The sequence below is a fragment of the Tupaia chinensis genome, unplaced genomic scaffold (assembly GCF_000334495.1).
Source record: "Tupaia chinensis unplaced genomic scaffold, TupChi_1.0 Scaffold000184_1, whole genome shotgun sequence".
Lineage (NCBI taxonomy): Eukaryota > Metazoa > Chordata > Mammalia > Scandentia > Tupaiidae > Tupaia > Tupaia belangeri.
Genome location: NW_006159659.1, coordinates 2,538,643 through 2,557,438, shown reverse-complemented (window position 1 = coordinate 2,557,438; position 18,796 = coordinate 2,538,643). Strand labels below are relative to the sequence as shown.

At 39.5% G+C, this 18,796-nt stretch overlaps 1 protein-coding gene across 1 annotated transcript in view; it reads right to left on the bottom strand.

Moving 5' to 3' along the window:
• Positions 1-18,796, bottom strand: part of PHEX (phosphate regulating endopeptidase X-linked) — a 219,932-nt gene that overhangs the window by 124,431 nt on the left and 76,705 nt on the right. The window contains exon 11 of the mRNA XM_027771117.1: positions 17,600-17,728. Within this exon, the coding sequence (XP_027626918.1) occupies positions 17,600-17,728 (129 nt within the window). The remainder of the gene's footprint in view (positions 1-17,599; positions 17,729-18,796) is intronic.

Sequence of the window (18,796 nt, the reverse complement as noted above, 5' to 3'; positions counted from 1 at the left end):
GTTTTTCGCTATAGGGCGCGTGCGCTCGCCAGACAGAGAGAGACAGAGAGACAGAAAGCGAGAAATCACCCCCGGGGGGATGGTCACGCCACAATCCCTTCTTCTCCATTCTCCTCTCGGGATCTTGGGCACGCACGCACACGTGCCCGGCGTGAGTTTTAAGCCACCGGGTCCGGGACATGAACCGCGGTCGACTACGTGGGAGTCCAGCAACATAGCCATTACGCTAACTGCTGGTTCCCGGTTTATTTTCTTTTTTAAAGTTTTTTTCATTTCTTCCTTGAGAGACAGAGGGACAGGTACCCTCAACAGGCTCTTCACACTGTGATCCACCCCCAGTCTCAGCTGTCTTAGATGACAGGCATGCACAGACATGCACACACATACATGTCCTGCATGCTCTGAGAGGTCTTGGGACACAACTGTGGACCTTCCCCATGTGGGTCCCGTTGTGTTACCACTGCATCACCACCTGACCCTGAGTCTATACCTTTATAACTCACTCTCTTTGTGGTATCTGTCTCTTCAAATGCATTGATAGAATCACAATTCTTTTTGTGGCCTCTGTACATTAAAAATGCAAGTAAATCACTTTGCTTTTGGTCTTCCCATGAGCCTCCATGATCCTGCACCCTTATCCTCTCAGGCACCAGCACTCACAACTACGGTCCCCATCTTGAGTTCTCAAATTGTTTTTTTTTTTTTTTTTCCCTTTTGGCAGACAGATTTATTGTATAACATTTTCTGTGAAATGGTGCTAAACTACCCCAGCAGACTTTAAGTGCAAGGAAAAACTTTGAAGGTGATTATTTTCATTGGTTGGCATGTCAATGCAAATAAGAGAAATAATGATTTTAGCATGCTGAAACTAGGAAGATAAATCACTGAACACTTCTGATTTTTATCTTTAGACTATTCTGCAGCATCACATAATAACATTGCCTTCAGTCAAGTCATGTTCCCTAGGCAGCAAAAGCCTGGTATAATTTCAAAATAAGAAAAAAGAGAAATAGTATTCCTTCCTCAAACCTTGACCTAACACCCCAACCAGCACGCATACAACATTAATAGAAATCACTTAGTAGAAGTCATAAGGTTAAGTTCTCCATAGAAAATATGTGTTTAGAGTCAAAGATTGAAATATAACATATGAAAATTAATTTAAATGTTATTATAGTAACATCTGCCATATTCAGGGTAAGAGCCCTCCAGACAAAGCAACATTTTGTTAAGCAGCTATTTATTTCTGGATTTATGGGTCCTCGTTGTATTCATTTGGTTGGGCTCTTTTCCTCAACCCGTGTTATTTCAAAGTGGGTTCTTCTTTTTCATTCTTTGCACCCCAGGATTCTGTCACAGTGCTCTACATCAGACACTGGTGAGTCACACAGTCATATGCATGCACAAGACATTCTTCCATCCAGAGCTATAAAAAAAAAAAGACCTTTTTTTGAGAGAGAGATTATTGTTATAGGGTATGTATGTTCACTGGAGAGACAGAGAGAGCACTGGAGAGACCAAGAAAGAAAGACAGTGAGAAATCATCCCGCAGGGGGGATGGCCACACTTCAATCCTTCTCCTCCATTCACCTCTTGGGACTTTGGGCACACACACACACACACACACACACACACACACACTCAATGTGAGTTTCAAGCTGCTGGGTCCAGGACTCGAATTACAGTTGACCACATGGGTGCCTAGTGCCTTAACCACTATGTGACAAGCTGGCCCCCAAATTTTTAAAATTTTTATTATTTATTTCTTCTATCAGAGAAAGAGACAGACATCCCTAACTGTTTTACACTCTACCCTTATCAGTGTCAGCTGGCCTGAACCACAGGTACATGCATACATACCCAGTATACTCAAGAAAGTCTCAGGATGTGAACCCAGGACCTTTCTCATGTGGGTCCAATTGTGTTACCATCCATCTCACGACCAGGCCCTAAGTCTTTTTTTTTTTTTTTTTTTTAAGTGAGACTCTCTTTCTTAGGTAGTTATAAATCATCTCTCCAGCTCCTCTCTTGCACTCACTCTGTTTACTTTTTCTCCCATTCATGGACATAGGGATTGGTGTTATGTATAAGTGGGTCAAAGGGTTCCCTCAGTGCATTTGAAAGGACGTATGCCAAATTGCTTTGAGAAGTAGGGGTCACTGTGCCTCACTGTCAGTTGTAATTTCCTGCAAAGCTTTGTTTGTGGCATAAAGAAATCCTACAAGGTCAACTCAAATCCTACCTCATATTCATGAATTTCAAACACTTAAACCCAAACTTTCTGTCCCTTCTCTGAGTTCCTGTTAGGCTTATAAGCAGACCAATACAAGTGTGGGTTTAGCTGCCTTTCCATTTTTATTTATTTGGTCTCCCCCCCAAGATCCAGAAGCTTTGAGAACAGGAACCATGATTAATATCAAATAAGATCAAGGGTATGTAAGCAAACCAAAAAGCGTTCTGCAAATTTTAAATTCTATTAGTTTATATAATTTTATATCTCACACTATTGGTTTTATTATTTCAAATAGATGATATGACTTTTCACATGATGTGATTTTTCACATATGATTTCATATCTCACATTTATATCTAATATAGACATATAGCAGATGTTCAGTAAATTGAAGTTGATTACGCTTTTCAAAACCTTCAGTGAGTACCTGGCAGAAGACTTAAATTGAATCAAACATCTTCCGTACTGCTAATAGATAAAAGTTACCCCAACAGTACAAAGAAAATATTACCAAGCCCACTCGCAGATAATGTGTGATTGTTCAAATATGAAGAGGAGATTTAAAAATATGGAGTTGATAAAGGAAAACACGGCATCATACCCTTCTTACATAAAGTCATTTTTGATAAAAGAGACCTATTTGAACGTAGTCATTCAAAGCCTGACTCCATCTGTGGAACTCATCAGTGAGTAGCAAATTAACCTCTTTTTTTTTAACTTGCTATGGGGCATGTGTGCTCACTGGAGAGAAACAGAGAAAAAGACAGAGAGAGAAGGAAAGTGAGAAAGCACTCTCCAGAGGGGATGGCCACACCACAATCTCTTTTATTCCATGCCACTGGCTGATCAACAAATCTATCTTTATATTAGGGGGCAAGGTTAAAAGCAAATTTATCTCAAATGGCTGTAGCCTACAACCAAATATAAACATTAGTGGAAATTAAATGACTATGTAAATTAGTGTAGTCCTTTCTGAGATTGGTGACATCAACATGGCACTGGACAAATGGCTAGGAATAGTTTTTAAAATAGTGTGTGTGTGTGTGTGTGTGTGTGTGTGTGTGTGTATGATGGAAATAATTATAGGTTAATAGAGTTCTAAAAAAGAAAAGAAAGAGGGGGACCAGCAGTGGGTGTAATGGTTATGTCGCTGAACTGGGGGTGATTTCTCACTTTCTGTCTCTCTGTCTCTCTCTTTCTGGCGAGCGCATGTGACCTATAGCAAAACCTCTCCCAAAAAAAAAAAATCATCAAGGGTGATTTTATACATCAACCTCTAATGTAATAGTAATAAAATTATTAACTTAAAAGCCTAATTGTGAGTAGGCTTCCCTCTTTAATATATTTTCAAGTTATATTATCTTAATAAAACATGCAATTGGGGCCAGCAGGTAACACTGAAGGTTAGGGTGCTGGATCCCACATGGTCAACTGCACAGTTAAATTCTTGGACCCAGAGGCTTAAAAATCACACCAGGCACATGTGTGTTTGTACCCACAATTCCAAGAGGAGACTGGAGGAGAAGGGATGTGGCATGGCCATCTTCCATAGGGGGTGATTTCTCACTTTCTCTCTCTCCCTGGTCAATGCACATGCTCTATATCTAAAACTAAAACAAAAAATAAATAATGCAATGAGAACATCTCCAGGCCCAGCCACAGTAGTGCAGACAGTAGGGCAGCACTGTGCAAGATGAGAGTCACATAGGAGTGCCAGGTTTAGATCCCAGGTCAATCTGAACACACAACCTGACCTTATGATCTTGGGTGAGAGGAGGCTGGGGGGAGGATCCCAACATGGCAAGAACCTGTCAAAGGTGTACTTGTTTTTCCCTCTAAAGAAAGAAAGAAATTAAAAATAATAATAATCTCTAGTCTTTCCATTAATCTAGAGCAAGGCAAAGTTCCTTGAGTTGTAATTACTTGATTAGTGAATATGAAAAATGGAAATCATTATTAACAATTTATGTAGCTAACCCTGAAGAAATTGGCTGCAATCTCAGGGGATTTCTAGAACTTTTCTGACAATTGTCACGTTACTAGAAATACAGATATTAAATAAATCAAGGCATTAACAAATATTAGGTATTTGTTGATTCATTATTTGTACTATAACTATTTATATAAATGAGTTTGAATTGGTGTGTGGTAAAAATATAATTGCATTAAAATAAGAAGTAAGGAAAAGACTTAGAAGTGGTTAAGCCAGGAAAAACTAAGGATAATTAGAAAATGCTGAGGTTTCTGGCAGTCAAGTGAGCTAATAAATCATTCCAGTTTGTCAGGATTAGCAAACTTGCACAGCTATTAAACATGTTGGCAAAAGAGAAAAAGAGTATCAAATTAATTGGGCCCAAGTCATGCTATAAAATGTGTTAGTCTGGTGGTATAGGAGTTCAGTATGTCCTTTCATCAAAATAATGAATTCAGAAGACTTGGGTGAGAATAAGAAAGAATAAGGTCTTGTTTACTAGATAGGAATATATAGAATGTGTTCTAATTTTGTAACTCATCTTTTTCTGTTTCCCATTTTTCCACTCTGAGAGGGAATGAATCAGAAACCAGAATAACTTTTACAAGCCAACCAATCTCATACTGATCCAGTCTTAGGCTGTGGGTTAACTTCCCTTAGCAAGTAACTATTTCTGGTCATTTCCAACATTCAGATTAATTGGAAGGCATAAATGCTTTCTTTCAGTAAATGAATTTACAGTACAGGGTCTTTGCATTCCACAAGCGTGACCCAAAATGCTTGACAAGACTGTGTGTGGCTGATAATATGTGGCGGCAGCAACACTGTCCAATGCTATCCAGAGGTGTGGAGAACAAGCAAGAAAGGTGAGCCAGACCTGTCATCATTGGAACTGCACACCCAAGGGAAGGGCGAGAGTAGTGTCCACACTTATTTCAAAAGAAATCCCAATGAGTTATCCAAAGTACTTGTTTTGCTGGATGTCATTTTACCAAGCATTGCATAAATGAGCTGTCAGGATTGGGGTCTGATGAGATGTATTGTAACAATCTTTAGGCTGTAGAGAGAGTTGTGAAACCTGGATCTGTTATAGAAATTATATTTGGCTCCTTGAGTAGTTTCATGAGACTCTCCTATGAGCCAGACTTAGCATTAAATGATAGGGAGGGTTCTGGAATGTGGCCAGGGCACTAGCATTAAAAGATCTTTATCCCAACTGAAAGCTACTGCACTGGGCATGTATGGAGGACTACCATCCACACCTCCCCAACCCCAGCACCTCCCTCCCTCTCACCCTTTCTAAAATAAATTATGAAGGGGCCATTTCAATGCAAGAGTTGCCACAGCCTATTCCAGGACTTTGATGTTATAGATTCTATCTTATTATTAATGGTAGGCAGGGCACACAGTAATAACAGTGGTTAACATTCACTGGGCACTTATTATGCACCAAGTATTGTTCTAAGCCTTCTACGTGGATTATCCCATTTAATGTTCACCACAAACCAATGAAGTAGGTACTATTTTTATCCCTGTTTGTGATACACTGCAATGATGGCTTTAATTCTATACAGTTTCTTTATTCCCTCTGTTGGTGACTTAGCAGATCCTCTACTAAAAATATAGTCTGTTTTTCTACCCTGAATCTGGACTGGCCTTGTGACTTGCTTTGGTCAACAAATGCAGACATGACATTATGCCAGTTCTGAACCTGGGCCCCAGGAGGCCTCACGTGTTTCTACTTCCTCCTTTGCACTTCTGCCATCACCACAAGAACATGCCCAGGCAAGCCAGCTGAAGGAAGTAAGACATATGGAGCAGAGCCGAGTTGTCCCAATCACCTCTGCCAAAACCAACCTAGATCAGCCAACCCCCACATATTTGAGCAAGCCTAAGCTGAAATAAGCAGAGCTGCCTAGGGGACTACCACTTACTCCAGATGCATCAAAGGTAATTGCTTATGGAATGCCAGTGAGGTTCTGTGATTGAGTGGTATGTAGCATTACTGTAGCAACAGAAATCCATCTGCCATTTATAAACAGGAATTCCAGCCAAAAGAGGTTAACCAATTTGTCCAAATTAGTGAGAGCAGAGCTGGACTATGAGATGCCAATGCACCTTGCAGAAAATCAGGAGTAATTTCTATATAAGATCAACACTTTATAACTATATTTAAAAGCCCTTTAACAGTCAATCAAGGCTGAATCCCATAGCTCAGGAGTTAAGGGATCAAGAGCCCACATGACTAACTGCAATTTAAATCCTGGCTGCAGTGGCTTGAAAAATGCCAGGCACATGTATATGCATGCCCAGGATCCTGATAGGATGGGGAAATGGAGGCAAGGGGATTATGGTATGGATGTACCCCGACGGGGACATGCTTTCTCTCTCTCCCTCCCTCCCTCCCTCCCTCTCCCTCTCCCTCTCCTTCTCTCTCTCTCTCTTTCTCTCTCTCTCTCTCTCTCTCTCTCTGGCAAGAACACATGTATTCTGGCAGTAAAATAAAAATTTTTAAAAACAAATCATTCTGGTTTGCCTTAATGGACACAGAGCTTTAGTAAAGCTTCTCTGGAAACAGATGTTGATAATAACAGTTGGCAGCATGTACTAGACAAACAGGAACAGGGACAATTGGTAGCCAGAGAGAATATCCTTTCTTCTCATGACCTGGGTCAAGGGAACATTTATCTTTATCTATACAATGGCCTTACTGAGAACAACACTTGTGAGTAGCAGCACCTGTAAGAAATGAAGAATCCCTGAGTTTAAGGGCAATGCTATAATGCATGGCACTGACTTTCATGTGACTTCTGCCATCAACGTAATAGTTACATCTCATTTACTCAACTACTGAGAGAAACTGTGAGCAGGGGAATTAGAGAACTTAAAGGATATTAATGGCAGTACATCAATTCAATTATCTTGGCTCACTAATGAGGTGAACTCCTAGTGTATGGAGGTTGCAAGTTCAAACTCCACCACTGCAATGGCACCCATGTGGGTATTTAAGTCTTTGACACCAGCTGCAGCAGTATAGAGTGGGAGGAGAATTCTGTTCTTGGAATAAGAATTACTAATGGAATTGCTCATGCAGAGAGCAGCTCCAAAAATGGAAGATAGTGTAGGTCATCTATGACATTACATGAGGACATGAACAATGTCCTTTACCATAAAGAGAAAAAAGGAAAACCTACAAGCTACTAGAGTGCAGGAGAAATTCATGGGTTGTTTTACAAAATAAGTTTTAATTCTCCACTTAATAAAGTCTTATCAGAAGAATAATAAGAGATTTGTTCTCCTTTAACTAGATTACCCATCTGCGCCTAGGATGTTTTACTATATAATAAGAGACCCGTGACTAGCTTTGATCTGAGGGCTGACAGATTCTTTCCTTGGCCAAACTCTAGTCAGACTCCTCTAAGCCTTCTTCTCATCTAGTCCTCAACCTCGCCCTCCTCCCCTCCCCCTATTCCTATGCCTATCCTGTCCTTGTCAGGCCTGCCTAGCTTAGTTCTAGCAAGAATCCCGCTAAGTCACTTTAGAGAGAGTTGCCCATCCTTGGTGTCTGATCAAATCCCTCATCCCTCATCCTTTGTATCTAATCAACCCAAACTTCCTTCAGCAAGAATCCTGTTAAGTTGGTTTTGCAAGAATTTCCCTACTCTTGATGTCTCCTCTGAGTCGTTTTCCATCCACTGGCTCACTGGTTATAAATCCCCAGCTGCCTTCGCTGTGTTTGGACTTGAGCCTGATTTCTCTCCCTTATTGCAACAGACTTGACACCTATTGCAGTAGAGTCCTGCCTAAAGTCTTCCTTACTATTTTAACAAGTATGAGAATATATAATTTTTTCTTTAACATGGTTCATCCACTAAATAAAACAGAAAATTCAAGGAGTAGCAAAAAACGTCTACTGGCAGAATTAAAATACATGAATAAAGATAAAGAGTGGGACCAGCAGTTGATGTAATGGCTATGTTGCTGAATTCCCATGTAGTCAACCGCAGTTCAAGTCCCAGACCTGGTGGCTTGAACTCACACCAGGCGCATGTGCATGTGTGCCCAAGATCCCAAGAGGAGAATGGAGGAGAAGGGACTGTGATGTGGCCTTCGCCCCTGGGGAGTGATTTCTCGCTTTCTATCTCTATCTCTCTCTGTTTTTCTGGTGAGCGCACACGCCCTATAGCAAAAAAAAACAAACAAACAAAAAAAACCCCAAAACTTAAATAAATGAATAAAAAATAACACGCAGAAAAAAAAAAAAAAAAAAAAAAAAAAAAAAAAAAAAAAAAAAAAAAAAAACACCTCTCCAAAATAAAAAAAGATAAGGAGTTCAGGGACATAGTGTCCACAATGAAATAAAATAGATGTGGTTTAATTTTAATATAAAAGAAATTAGCTCAGCCAAAAGCAAAAATGTGCAAATAAGAATTCCAGCTCTACTAAAGTTTTTTTAAATAAACCTATAAAGTGAAAAGACTTTTTTTGTATCAACACAACAGAAAAATATTCTCTGATGTATATGTTCACATTTCTGCCTTAGTAACTAGAAAATGGTAAATTTTTTTAAAAAAAAAAATTTTTTTTTCAAAGAAATCTTAGAGCCTTGGGTCATCATTCCAAGAATCAGGAAGCACTCCTTAGAATAATGTATGTAGAAAATACTAGAGGTGTGGCCCCATGATCTGGTGGTTAAGGGAGCCAGATACCACATTACTGATAGTGTGCTTCAGATACAAAACCCAGCAGCTTAAAAAACACCAATCATGTGTGTGTGCATGCCCCACAATCCTAACAAGGTGGATACATGGAGAAGAATTGCAGCACGACCACACCTCATTGAGGGATACTCTCTCTCTCTCTGTCTCTCTCTCTCTCTCTCAAGTGAACATCCTATCTAGCAAATTAAAAACAACAACAACAACAAGAATACTGGAAATTGAGCTCAGTGTGTAGACTTAGCTGATGATATACCTGGAAAGGTATTCTTAGATTAAAGCTCTAATAATCTGCTTGTTTCTTATCATTTCACTCTATTTTCTGAGAATTATATGTAAACAAAACTGTAATGTCAACTGGTTAGATTTGTCACTGTATTTATCTTTAACATATTAAAATACTGAAAGTAAAATATATTCCAAAGGTCTCCTGTCTCTAACATACTAAGAAATAAGGGCCAGTAAGTGGCATGGTGGTTAAGGTACTAGACCCCCACATGGTTGACTTTTGTTCGACTCCTGGATGCAGCAGCTTGAAAATCATGCCAGGCACGTGTGCATGCATACCCAGAATTCCAAGAGGAGAATGGAGGAGAAGGGACTGTGGTGTGGGCATTCCCCCTAGGGGTGAATTTCTCACTTTCCCTCTCTTTCTCTCTCTGTCTCTCTCTGGCAAACACACACACACCCTACAGCAAAAACTCTAAAGAAATAAAATAAAATAAAATACTAAGAAATAGGAAATATGTGCCTTTTATTTTATTAAATCTTAATGTCAGAATAAATCATTTCATAATAAGGGTGACTTAATTACAGAATCAGACACTAAAATGGCTCTGGTTGCCTCATTCAAGTCATAACACTGAAGTATTTTTCAGAGAGAAGGTAGAGGAATAGTTTGATGCTAGATTATCTGGGCCTTAACCCCACCTAAACCAGTTTCAATCTATATGACCTCGAGGAATTTATTTGAAATGAGTCTCTGTTTTCCCACCTGAAAAAGAGGGGTACTAACAGCAGTCATTGTAAGGATTAAATGAGTTCACACATTGAAAGTACGTAGAAAAGCACTAGATACCTAGTTAAACCTTAGTAAAAGCAAGCTGCTACTATTATCACCACTAGTTTCTGAGTTGTTTTTTTTTAAATTTGTCAGAAGGTACATGTGCTCACTGGAGACAGAGAGAGAGAAAGTGAGAAAGCATTCCTCATGGGGCACGGTCATACTGCAATCCCTTCTCCTCCTTTTCTCCCTTCTTTGGGACTTTGGGCACACATGCACATGTGGCCAGCATGTTCCTCAAGCTGCCAGGTGTGGGACTTGAACCATGCCATTGGCCACGTGAGATCCATGTGCCTCAATCACCACACCATGGGTTGGCCCCACCACCAGACATTAAAACCATTATATCCTGACCACAGTCACACTAGGACCATGGAGACAATCCCTTTACTTCTTGGTCTTTATTCGAATCTTCACCTGTTCTCCATGGGTGTGGGTATCTATCTGGAGCATTTACTGTTACATTACAGATATAAATTATTACTAATAATAAAAATGGAAAGAAAAGAAAAATAGCAAGTAGTAATTTTAGATTCCCTCCCCCAACACACCTAATCCTTTCTTGCAATTTAGGATATGAGCATATGGATTAGGGTTTGTCACAGTGGGACGAGCGCATCATCTCTATTTATGGTGACAGTACATCATCGATTCTCTGGAGGAGTCCCAGTTTCATATCCTGTGTGTAACTTTCCAAAAAAGCAACTTGTTAAGTGCTTAGCTAATATGATGTATTTTTAAATTATATATGACCTTTTTCTAAATAAGATAAAAATTAAAGAAGTTTTCTGACAAGTGAGGAAATGTGTTTTTTTTCTGTTCTGAAGACTGGAAAGAGGGAGAAAAGGAATGAATATTAATATAAAAGTCACAAAATGGTGTCCCCAGGAAATATTAGGTGGTTGGGAAAGTCATGATGCAGTTTTCTATGTTTTTCTATGTCAAAATGCATCATGGGAACCAGCAGTTAGCATAATGGCTATGTCGCTGGACTCCCACGTAGTCAACCGCGGTTCGCGTCCCGGACCCAGTGGCTTAAAACTCACACCAGGCGCGTGTGCGTGCGTGCCCAAGATCCTGAGAAGAGAATGGAGGAGAAGGAATTGCAACGTGACCATCCCCCCGGGGGGTGATTTCTCACTTTCTGTCTCTCTGTCTCTCTCTGTCTGTCTGGTGAGCGCATGTGCCCTATAGCAAAAACCTCTCCAAAAAAAAAAATGCATCATGACTTTCCCAGTGACCCAATATTTAGTTTGTCATCCAGAGTATTGACCAAGATTTAAAATGAGAGAGGGTCCACGTAAAAATTCAGATTCCTGGGCCAGCCAGTGATGTGGTAGACAAGGTGGCTAGATCCCAAATAGCTGAATGTGTGGTTTGAGCCCCAGACCTGGAAGCTTGACACACACTCCAGGTGCATGTGCATGGGTGCCCAAAATCCTGAGAAGAGAATGGAGGAGGAGAGACTGTGGTGCAGCCATCTCCCCAAGTGGGATGATTCTCTCTCTCTCTCTCTCTCTCTCTCTCTCTCTCTCTCTCTCTTTGCCATGTGTCATACAGCAAAAGTACAAAAGAAAAAAAATCCAGATTTCTTACCTGTCTCAAAAAAGCAAAAATACACACACATACATACATACCAAAAATCTGTCTAGCACTCCTCAGCCTACATTTCTGCATGAAAATATTAGGTTGTTGGGAAAGTCATGATGTGTTTTTGCAACCCAATAGTTGGCTAGAGATGAGTTTTTGCTGAATCCTTTATAGCACATGCGCCCCTGTATATCACTACAGTGCCTCAGACACCAAAGTCCAGGGCCATTACCATTCATGACTGACTCGTTGCATTTGTCCTGGCTTTTGCCTACAGCCAGTCAGTATTATTCCTGTTTATTAGTTAGTTATTTAGTTAGTTATTTTGGAGAGGTTTCTGCTATAGGGTGTGTGTGCTTGCACGAAAGATAGAAAAAGGCAGAAAGCAAGAAATCGCCCCCCAGGGGAGATAGTCATGCCACAATCCCTTCTCCTCCATTCTCCTCTCCGGATCTTGGGCATGCACACACATGGGCCCAGCATGAGTTTAAGCCACCAGGTCCGGGACTTGAACTGCATTTGACTACATGAGAGTCCAGCGATGCAGCCATTACACCATCTGCTGGTCCCTCCTGTATGTTATTTAATGTCACTCACTGACTATGAAGGTAATTGAACTTGGAACCCGTGGCTTTGACTTGACTGAATCATTTGCACCTCTAAAGCATGAGCTCGAAGACTCTACTCAAGTCGTTCCTGAACTTATAAGAATTAAGCCTCTGAATTGCTTGCTTCAGAATCAGGTCTGGAATTTGTTTCTTCCTCTAAGCTGTTATCCCAGAAAATACAAAATATAAATACCAAGTATCGCCTTGACTCCAGCTCCCACCCATTTCCACACTACAGATCATGGAAGTGCTTGAGTCTTTCCCCTCTGATATTGGAGTCCTCCTTGAAATCCAGCTGTCTAAGGACCAACAATGTTACTACCCTCCAGTCCTGGCTACTAGTATGTCTTACCTAGGGAGTGAACTCTGCTACGCTGGGCTCAGGGGATCATTTTTCAATTCTCTAGACTGCCAATGTCCAAGATGGTAGCCACTTAGCAACATATGGCAACTGAACACTTGAAATGTGGCTGGCATAAACTGAGAAACACTGCAACTATAAAATACGCATGGGATTTCAAAGACGTGGTATGAAGTAAATCATATAAACTATCATATCAGCAGTGTTATAATAATTATAGTTTGAAATTACTGTTTTTGATAGATTGAGTTAAATAAAATATATTCTTAAAATTAATTTTGCCTTTTTCCATTTGGTTTTTTAATGTGACTACTAGGAAAGTTAAAATTGCAGGGGCCAGCAGATTGCATAGTAGTTAAGGTGCTGAACTCCCACATGGTAGACTGTGGTTCAAGTCCCAGATCTGATTGCTTGAAACCCACATGGGGTGCATGTGTGTACATGCCCAAAATCCCAAGAGAAGAATGGAGGAAAAGGGACTGTGGCATGGACATCCCCCGGGGGGGTAATTTCTCCCTTTCCCTCTCCCTGTTTTTCTCTGTGTTTCTGACAAACACACGTGCCCTATAGCAAAAACCTTTAAAAGAAAAAAATTACATGTATAACTTGCGATCTTGTTCTAACAGCACTACTTTATACCATGAAGTCAACCACTGTCCACAGTGTCCTGTGACTCCCTGCTCTCAGGCCAGTCCCTCGGGGGACTTACCCCAATTCTATGTGGGGTCTGGCTCTATCCCACTACCTGAAAGGTAGGATAATATTCTATATGACCTCTTCAGGTGACTTTCTGCTGAAGGACTCTCCTTTTCTACATGCTTCTCTTCCCATTTGAATTAAATTTGTTAAATTGTCATAGTCATGTGAGTAAGTGTATATAAGGGTGCATTGGTGTACTCGTGCATGCACAAACACACTCACATGTGGGAAGTCATAAGGAAACAGTAGTGTGAAATTATGTGTTTTCCTCAGTGAAAAACAATATAGCCTGGGCAGATGGGCAGGTAGGTAGGTAGGTAGATTAGTAAGAGCCATGTGTCTAGGGGTAAGGGGAAGTAGATAGGTAGATTACTAAGAGACATGTATCAGGACCAGCAATTAGCATAATGGCTATGTCACTGGACTCCTATGTAGTCAACCACAGTTTGAGTCCCAGACCCAGTGGCTTAAACTCACACTGAGCGCATGTGCATGCCTGCCCAAGATCCCTAGAGGAGAATGGAGGAAAAGGGATTGTGGCGCGGCCATCCCCCCCAGGGGGGTGATTTCTCACTTTCTGTCTCTCTGTCTCCGTCTGTCTTTCTGGTGAGCGCATGCGCCCTATAGCAAAAACCTCTCAAAAAAAGAGAGAGAGAGACATGTGTCTAGGGGTGAGGAAACTTTCTCTTCTACAAAGGAAACCTCAAAGTGAATTGCTCTCATTCACCTTCTATAACAGAGAGTGAAAATGAGAAGGTGACACCCCTGCCATTAGGAGGCTCTAGAAACAGAGCTACTGATAAGTGGGAATCTCGTGTTTTTTGTTGTTGTTTAAAAAAATTTTTTATTTAATTTTATTTATTTTTATTATTATTTTAATTTGACCAAAGAGACACAAGGGAGAGGGGGAGTGCAAGCCACCAGGTCTAGGACTCAAATTGCAGTTGGCCATGTGGGATGTCCAGCACCTTAACCAACATGCCACCTGCTGGCCTCCTGGGAATCTCTTACTAAGGCCTAGGTACCAGTTTTCCAAGGAAAACTAAATCATTTGGGTATTATCTGTTGAAGATATTTCGTAGTTTTATCAGCAGTACTAGGGAGAAATGTCAACCTGTTGAAATATCAATTTTGTAAGACAAATAATAAAGTGATTGAATGTTAAAAAAAAAAATAGTTCTGGTGAGAGTGAGGGAAACCAAGCCTGAAGGCACTCACCCAGGGTTTGGCACAGTCATTTCAGAGCATCTGAATCACAGAAATTTTCAACCATCTGAAAATTGAAGCAGTTACTTGCACTAATGCAACAGGTTTTGGTCAACAAAGTATTGCTGACCAAGTCAACTAGCCTGGCCTGCTTCCATGAATCACAGGGGCTTATTTTTTTGTTTTGTTTGTCCATTTGTTTATTTAGTGATAACTACAAACAAATGAGTGCTGTGAAGGCCTTGCTTCTCAGAAAGTGTGGTCCCTGGACCAGGAGTAGCAGCATCATCTGGGAGCTTATTAAGCAAATGATTGAGTCCTATCCCAAACCCAAGGTAAAAAGATCCTTGTTAAGATGCAATGAGATTCTGCATTTTAACAAGATTCCCATCTGATTCATGTACAAATTAAAGCTTGAGAACTACCTGAAGCTTAACCTTCTGACTACATTCATTTGCTTAACAAACTTTTGGATAAATAAACAATGGTATCCTCTTGTTTGAGTTAGTCTCTGGAATTTGCCCCATTAGGGATCTTTCTGTTTTTCTTCTTTGGACTGTAGCTAATAATACAAACTGTTTTTCAAGTAAATCAGTGGTTCCAGGTGGTTCTTGGATGAGAGACCAGTAGCAAGGCTATAAAAAGTCAGATAGTTCTCTTTAAGCTTCCAACCAAGCATTCCCTGAGGCAAATAGCCTCACCATAAGGAAGGCAAATGATCTCATGTAAAAGAGCCAAGTGTCTGTGTAACTACCACACTGCTCCCATGTACATCAAAATAAGGGGAGAAAATGCCAAAATCAACTTTATTTTTGAATGTCACACCCTAGCGCATGAAAAAGGGACTTTCACACCCAAACTGAGAAAAACAAATTTAATCCAAATACTTTTCCTATTAGTTAAAATGTTTCTACAACCAAAAATAGTTAATACATATATATAAGGTGTGTTAATATACATACACACACATATATATACACACATATATACATATATACACACCACACACACACACACACACACACACACACATAGTTATTTTGTATACATCCTAGACCTTATAATATTAGCACTATGATTGCCTGATATGTTCTCCAACCACTTATTTCAACCAAGGAGCAGAAGAAAACACACAGTAAGAATATTGAGTATTTTGAAATAAGACATTATTCCTCAGTGGAGCTATTTACAAAAGGACTTTCAGGTTTAAATATAGTCTCAAAACTGACAGGAAATGCCCCAAAGTATTCAAAGGCAGTAAAAACAAATTAACACAGGTAAATACTTAGATTTATGATATTCAAAGCAAGCTGCAGTGCATATGTGAAGGCTTCAAATAGTTCATAAGAAAATAAAATTAAAGTACAAGTTTATTATGGTGCAAAAAAATTTAAATCCATCTATATTTTTTTCATAATATGAATTTTCCATATTTTTGATGTCTCATAATTCATAATTATGTTTTATTCATCAGAACATAATTACATATTGATACATAAAAATGCCAACATCTGAATGATGACTTAATAAACTGTTACATCATTGCCTTTAAATTCAGTGTTTATTGACCACTTGTATCCAAGCTGCTCATGTATTCACAGCTAATTCATTACCAAGACTGTTACTAGCTAATTATGCCTGAATATCATCTTTCGTGACATTTGTAAATCATAATTCATCAAAAAGAAAATGCACACCAAAAAAACCTGGGTTAATCCAAATTTCTAATTCAAAATACAACCATGCAAAAAGGAAAAAAAAAAAAAAAAAAAACTAGTTTTCTAGTTTGGGCAAAAGACCTGAATAGAACTTTTTCCAGAGAAGACATACAAATAGCCAGTGGAGATGTGAAAAGATGCTCAAGATCAACAATCATCAGGGAAATGTAAAGCAAAATCATGATGAGATACTTCACACCTGTTAGGATGGCTATTATCAAAAAGTCAAGCAATAACAAGTGTTGGTGAGAGTATTAAAAAGATAATGCTTACACATCATTGGTGGGAATATAGTCTGACTCAGTCATTATGGAAAACAGTATGGAGACTTCTCAAAAAATTAAAATTAGAACTCTCATACAATCCAGCCATCACACTAGTGGGTATATATGTGTGTATCCAAAGGAAATGAACTCAGTATCTTGAAGAGATATCTGTACTCCCAAATTCATTGCAGCATTACTCACTATAGCCAAGATATGGAATCAACCTAAATGTCTATCAATGAGTAAATGGATAAAAGTACATGCATGTACATATATGCATACACACATACATGTACACATACATGATGGAACCTTATTTAATCATAAAAAAGAAGGAAATCCTGCCTCTTGTGACAACCTGAAGGACATTATGCTAAGCAAAATAATCCAGACATGAAAAGACAAACATGGTATGATCTCACTTAAATGTGGAATCTAAAAAATGTTGAACTTACAGAACCAGAAAGTAGAATGATGGTTACTAGGACTGGGGGTCAGGGTAATGGGAGGATGTTGGACAAACAATACAAATTTCAGTTAAATGTTGAATAAGTTCTGGGGCTCTAAGATGTAGCATGGTGACTATAGCAATAAATAATGTATAATAGACTTGAAACCCACTGAGAGAGTAGATTCTAAGTGTCCTCATCACATACACATGAAATGGTAAATAAGTGTGGTGATGAATGTGTTCATTTGATCGTGGCAATCATTGCACCATGCATGTGTATATCAAATCAGCAAACTGTTGACCTTGAATATATAGAATTTTTGTCAAATGTACTTCAATAAAACTGGAAGAAAATAAATGCATCTGAAAACAGATGGAGAAGAACGTGATGCCACAGTGGAGTCTCTAGACTCATGACCTTGAACTTCACCTAGACTGTGCCTGCCTCCAAGCAGCCATATAAAATTTCCTCAGGTCATTCACCCTTCCACTCCCCCTGGACTATTCCTCTCCTTCTTCCTTCTCCAGTTTTCAATATCTGCTCATCCATCCTTACTCATTTGATACCTTTGTTCTCTGTTTTACTGAGAAACTGAAAGAATCCAAAGAGAACACCTACAGACCTTTACCACCTGGAAGGCTGACATTGGCTTGCTGACTGTCAGATCTAACTAGATTGCCATTGTGTTGTACCAGCTGTGGAGGACCACTTACCATCTCCTTCTTATCTTCCTGGAAGTGCACATCCACAAACATTTTTCCAACAACATAAGGGAGGGCACTTTCGATAAAGTTTACACATTTGTCCCATTGAGGCAGCAACGTTGTGGTCCCTTGGATTACCTGTGGGAGATAATTAATCCAGATTGAGCTTCATTTGGTTAAAACCAAAGTAGTTATGTATCAATACTTAATACCAACTACTTTGTGTTATTATATATCAGTACATGATACTAACCATTTGGTATTACTATGTATTACTACATGATACCAACCATTCTAAAGATCATGATGTAATAGAGTGTTACATCATTGCCTTTAAGTTTTTAAAATCTTTTAATACTTAAAATCTATAGCTGAAAAAAAATTGAAACCACCCAAAGAAAACAGTGTACATAGTATCATACACTCCAACCTACATACATGTCAGATTATATAGGTAAAGATAAAATCAGATGAATAAAAAACCTGTTCGTCCCCAGTAATATTTAAAACTAAATGAATATGTTCAGAGAGTGAAAAGTAATGTATTTAATGTATTTCTCCTTATCTTCCAACTTTCCCTATTAAATGAAGAGTCTGGACAATGGCCTAACTTTTCTACAGTCAGCAGAGACATCAGAAGATACCGTTCAAGTGTCCAGACAGTTATTATCTAATGAGAACTAAAGTTCCACTGGGAAAGGTCTAGAATGGGTGATCAAAGTTCCTGCCAGCAAGGATTTCCTTGCTCTTTTGTAGAACACTCAATAAGGAAGATCAGGACAGCATGGCCCATCATGAACAGCTGAGGGAGCATATTTACAGTGTGTCATAGCAAAGAACACACAGGTAAACAAGTAAAATACAGTGGTAAACACTTCCTATCTGTTCCAATCAAACCATTACAAGGAAATATTTACAAACAAGTGAGGAGTTCCAAAGTAGGACTTGGAAGGCTCAAAGACTTACCCTCTGAGATGAAAGCAGAGAAATATAAATTGCCCTTGGAGGGTGAGATGCAGGCAGGCAGTGAGAGAGGGAGGCCCCGAGAATGGAGGCCAGTAAAGACCCCTCGTACAGTGTTAGACCCAGGTTGTTTGAGCAGGGTGAATGGGATTAACACTTCAGTTCATCTATTCTTTCCTCTGCTTGCTGATAACACAACCCTTCTCAGAGGTAACAGATGAATCTATTTTTAAAACCTCCAGG